The 5,060-nt window shown below is 31.9% G+C and overlaps 2 protein-coding genes across 2 annotated transcripts in view; one reads left to right on the forward strand and one right to left on the reverse strand.

Moving 5' to 3' along the window:
- Positions 1–1,748: 1,748 nt before the first annotated feature.
- On the forward strand, positions 1,749–3,064 carry PDCD-5 (programmed cell death 5). The gene is made up of 4 exons (XM_018453573.1): positions 1,749–2,036; positions 2,573–2,681; positions 2,755–2,918; positions 2,997–3,064. The coding sequence occupies exons 1-4, from the start codon at positions 1,971–1,973 to the stop codon at positions 3,045–3,047; spliced, it is 390 nt and encodes a 129-aa protein (XP_018309075.1). The 5' UTR covers positions 1,749–1,970; the 3' UTR covers positions 3,048–3,064.
- An 842-nt stretch (positions 3,065–3,906) lies between these two features.
- The window catches only part of Tmx3 (Thioredoxin-related transmembrane protein 3), a 2,956-nt gene continuing 1,802 nt past the window's right edge, over positions 3,907–5,060 (reverse strand). The window contains exons 6-10 of the mRNA XM_018453575.1: positions 4,981–5,060; positions 4,671–4,911; positions 4,405–4,597; positions 4,124–4,316; positions 3,907–4,046 (exon numbers count right to left, since the gene is read on the reverse strand). The exon at positions 4,981–5,060 is cut by the window's right edge and continues 9 nt beyond it. Of these exons, the coding sequence (XP_018309077.1) occupies positions 4,012–4,046; positions 4,124–4,316; positions 4,405–4,597; positions 4,671–4,911; positions 4,981–5,060 (742 nt within the window). The 3' untranslated portion in view covers positions 3,907–4,011. The remainder of the gene's footprint in view (positions 4,047–4,123; positions 4,317–4,404; positions 4,598–4,670; positions 4,912–4,980) is intronic.

The raw sequence follows: 5,060 nt of genomic DNA on the forward strand, positions 1-5,060 counted from the left end.
TATAAAATATATTATATTAATGACTAAACTGTACAATACTACTAAAGTATTTATCAAATGTTGTTCGAAATTACTCTTTTTTTTAGTTTAGAATTTCACGCAAATCATTCAGTACAGAATGTCTAATTTTTGACAAATTAACAAGCATTGTACAAACTAAAGTTTCTTTGCCGATGACAGTAATCGCTTGTTTACTGAGATACCATACATATGTACGCCTCTCTGCAGCATATTAACTATTTTATAAAGCAAAAGAATTGTAAGAAAGAAGAAAAAATTAAAACATATGTGCAACAAACAGTATACTTAAACAAATATTTAATATGTTATGTTTTCATTATTTTATATTTGTTTTGAATAAATGGCATATTTTATTATTAACAATTCTATTATAGGCGATTTTTGGCGTGCTTCTGGTATGGCAATTGGTTGCTTAGGCCAGAATCCATAGTCCGGTCTTAGACTGGTATTCATAGTCAGATCTTATTTCAAAACCGTCTTAAGTAATGTCTTAAGATGCTAATACAGCCCTCTGATTGATTCGTGACATCTCAAAACTGAACTTAAAACGGTCTTGAATATAAGAACTGACTATGAATACCGGTCTTAATCTCAAACAATGGCTGCGTTCAGCAGACTCAACAGTTTTGCAACCGTTTTATGATTGTCTGCTGAGATAGGACCATTCTTCTAGATCTAAAAGTATGATCCAATTAGCGCGAAGGAAACTTACAACAGTTGCAAAACAAACGTTCTGCTGAACGCACCCAGTGTCTTAAGGGGATCCTAAACCGATTACCGAACTTGATCGAGGTCGATAGTGCAGACTTTTTTAATTCCAAATTCGATAATAGTGACATCTTTGATTAATTTCTTACATTATATTATATATCGTTCTATTTCACTTAGGACCGATTGTTCCATCTTATGGTAAAGTTTATCTATTATAGGTAAATCCGCTCTCTGATTGGTTCATGTACTAGCTTAAGACCATCTGGAATCTTGAGCAACGTCTATGGATTCCGCCCTTTGTGTCTCTAGGGCTGCGGTCCACTTGACGCTACAAACGCTTCGAAGCGTTTGTAGCGTCAAGTGGACCGCAGCCTAAAAGGTAGAGTCTGGCCACAATCGTGATTATTTTCATTGGTCAATTCCGAAATCCCCTCACAATGGCGTGACCAATCACATAGTACAGAAATCGCGCGTATTATGTATTATATACACGGTGAGCCATTTTACGGGACCCATCCAAATTTCTCCGTCGGTAAGGCAGATACAGAAAAATAGTTCAGACAAAACTTGTTCAGGACAATGGGGGGGTCATTTATCTGTGCTAATGATTTTGATCTTCAGGCCGATTTTCAAAGTTATTTGAAGGTCGTCATTTTTTTAAATGGAATTATACAAATTTTTTTACATAATATGATTCCTCTAATTATTCTGCATATAAAAGTATTAAGGTAGCGATATCAAAAAACCAATAGTTTACGAGATATTTTATATTTCATTGTGGCACATATTGACATAAAATATTAAATAACTCGTAATCTATTAATTTTTTGATAATCGTACCTTAATACTTTTATGAACAGAATAATGAGATGAATCAATTGGTGGAAAAAAAAATACAGTTGTCTCTCGCACCGTTTTGCCAAACTCAGGTATAGTATAGCTAATGCTGGGTCTATCTTATATGTCTATGGTCTAATCCAAGTAATAGTACGGAAAGAAACCACAAAAACGTGGACATTACCCTATGAGGTACCCTTTGGTACACGAAAAAGGACGGGATGTCCACTCTTAGGTTTCTCTCTGGTTATACTGTGACGGCAGTGTGCAGTGAAAATAGAGAAGGATTGGGCATGATTTATATTTAGATCATTCAGATAAATTTACATATCGATATAACACGATAAAGTAAAATTCGCGATAAAATCTTGAGAAAACTCTAAAAAGATACGAAAACAAATATGTCAGACCCGGAACTTGAAGCGTTACGACAGCAACGTCTGGCTCAACTGCAAGCTCAGTACAAAGTAAGCATTACGAGACTTCACTTAATTTTATATTTTGGAATTTAAGGCTAATAATGAAAAATAAATTATTCGCATTAATAATTATTTCATTTCTTTTGGATGACTAAAATACATAAACTCCATGTGTGTGTCATTCTACAGTACCTTAAAAAGTTATTCATAAATTTAGTAAAAGCGATGAGAGCTCCCACTGATTTTTAGTATTTATGTCTTCAATACCTCTTGAGGTTATATGATACCTGAATGTTAAAATTCTGAATATGTTGTTATACTCGGATCATTTTTTTTTTAACTTCTTTATATAATTGTAAATAATTCTTTTCATTCCAATGAGAGATCTTCTTAATTTGAGTATATTTTCACTGACTTCCAAACCTTCACTGCTGAGATCAGTGTCCAGTACTTATCTCTATGCTTTGTATTATATTTCCAACATTAAAAAACTATAATATTTTATAAGTTTACTTGTGACATATTATTCTATATGAATTTCATGGAATTAAAATTGTTTAAATATAGGTATGTTTTTGTTTTAGGGTAACAATGTCAACGATAAACAAGCGATGGAAGAGAGAATGCAACAAATGGAAGAGATGAAGCATGCTATATTAACCCAAGTGTTGGATCAGTCAGCTAGAGCAAGATGTAAATTTATTTTATTATTAATATCATTGAGATATGGTATTAATAGCTTATAACATTGTATATTTATGGATAGTGAATACACTTTGCCTTGGAAAGCCTGAGAAGGGCAAAATGGTGGAAGAAATGCTTTTGAACATGGCACAACGTGGACAACTACCTGGCAAACTTGGAGAGAAAGAACTAATCAATTTACTCGAAAATGTGAATCAACAAACGCAAAGGAAGACAACAGTCAAAGTTAATATAATTTTATAATACAATCGTGCATTTGAAAAAGTATAGAAAGTAACAAAATCACAAAATTTTATTTTTCAGTTTGACAGGAGAAGAGCAGCTATGGATTTCGACGATGATATGGACTTGTAGCAATTGTATAAATTTTACATCTGAAATCGATTAAATTAGAAGCGATGCTCATGATTCATATGTGCAGTAAGTTACAGAAATTACAATATTCACTACTTTTTGCTTAGTAATATTATTTTTATGCTGTACTGAAATAAAAAAGTTACTATCACTTGAATTTTGATAGTAAGACACAAGAGTTGATCAACATTACCATTCACTTTGCTATTAAATATGTCGCATATATATCTGGAAATTACTATTCACCTTATAATCTTCCATTTTTCCAACACACTTTCCAGAATCAACCATTTCTATACAGAACTACATATCATTTCTCTATAATAGTAGTAATAATAATAAATCTGGAGAAATATTTACTCTTTAGATCTCTCTTTCTTTATACATATAAATACATTCAGGGAACATATAATTATTTTTCATTCTAAAAAAGAAATCACAATCACTCTTCCGGTCTACACAATACAACAAACAACAGTTTCGCACAACTTGCATAATGCTAAATATTATCATTATTTTATCCATACATATACAAAAACCAATGTTTAGTTTGATGTTTAATACGATTTTACAAACTATATGAACAATCGTGTTTAATATACAAATTTTTGATATATATTACATTCTCTTTTTGTTAAAGCTGTGTTAAAAAACAAATTTTTCTCAGTGTGTACATATTCGCTTAACTCGGTAGATCGTATTGTCTCGAGGGATACACATAATATTTGTTATATATACAGCACATAAAAGAAATCAGTACTATATGTACGAAATGGAAAAATAAATTGTAATATGGAATCAAAAATATATGAATCATTGTATAAAAATTCTCGCAATCTTAAAACTGCTTTGGCAAATTTTTGTCAAAAACATATTGTAATCATAAGCGTTTATATACACTATACTTAATGAAAAATGTGTCTCGGAATTCTATTATAATATACCTATTAAATAGTAACTATTCTTAATCATTCTTCATATGATGTGTCCCAATATTCTCTGAAAGAAATATAAAATGACCATATATATAATTTTTATGTAAAAATTAATCTCCTAAGAAATAAAAAGAATTTTACCATCTTCATCGTCGTTCGCGTCCAATAAATCTGGACAACAAATGCCGTAACATATTAACGACAGAAATCCAAACGGTAATCCAAGCAGGACCATCATCAAGAGAGGATTGCCCTTCCACATTGAAGTCAGAACAGTTTTCATTTCGAACCATTTTCTATAACTACGTACTAGCCAATTGTTGCCACCATATCGCTGATGAAAATACATAAATACTTATAAACGCGTATTTTTTTAACAGATCGAATAAATAGCAAATATGAAGTACACGTTAATATTATACCGGAGCACTCTCGTTGCGAATCTGCTCTAGGAACATTTCTATTATGTATGGAGTTAGTTTTTCTATTTCATCCTCAGGAATATGATGGTGATTAGTAGTTGTATTTATCACAAGTAAGCTCGGTATAGGTAGTGTCATCATTGCTATGCTGTTGACTAGATTGGGACTACCTATCCAACCAAACTGAAAATGACTGAACACAACGATGATTTACTTTCACTTCTTACTTTTATCAAAAAGTTGTCTGATAAATGTGACAAACGTACTCATGATACTTATTTCGTTTAGTCTTGATCACAGATTCAACCATGTTTTTGAATTTCAGCATATCAGGCGCGACCTCTTCCAATTGATTTTCTTCCACCACCGCTAAAACGAGATTCTTATTTGTTAAGAATAATTGATTTATATTTCCTCTTGTTACTTTCGGAAACGTTGGAAAACGTTCCGCATTCACCCACTTATAAAGTGTTTCGTTCACTTGTCCCGTATCGCTCAAGTTGTGCCCTATAGATTGAATTAAACACTGATACAGTAGAAAATAATGATCATTCCTTTTTCTTTCGATCGACTTACCGGTAAAATTATAATGCAAATTTTCCTTGTATACAAATAATGCCGGAACATTATCTACAGGCGCATGTTTATTCACGACG

This window comes from Mycetomoellerius zeteki, unplaced genomic scaffold (genome assembly GCF_001594055.1).
Source record: "Mycetomoellerius zeteki isolate Tzet28-1 unplaced genomic scaffold, Tzet1.0 scaffold39, whole genome shotgun sequence".
Classification (NCBI taxonomy): domain Eukaryota; kingdom Metazoa; phylum Arthropoda; class Insecta; order Hymenoptera; family Formicidae; genus Mycetomoellerius; species Mycetomoellerius zeteki.

Bases quoted from the DNA above. Each gene is read 5' to 3' on its own strand.
- PDCD-5 (XM_018453573.1), top strand. From the start codon at position 1,971: ATGTCAGACCCGGAACTTGAAGCGTTACGACAGCAACGTCTGGCTCAA. The intron at 2,037-2,572 runs GTAAGCATTACG...TTTTTGTTTTAG, and splicing joins AACTGCAAGCTCAGTACAAA to GGTAACAATGTCAACGATAA. The intron at 2,919-2,996 runs GTTAATATAATT...TTTATTTTTCAG, and splicing joins AAAGGAAGACAACAGTCAAA to TTTGACAGGAGAAGAGCAGC.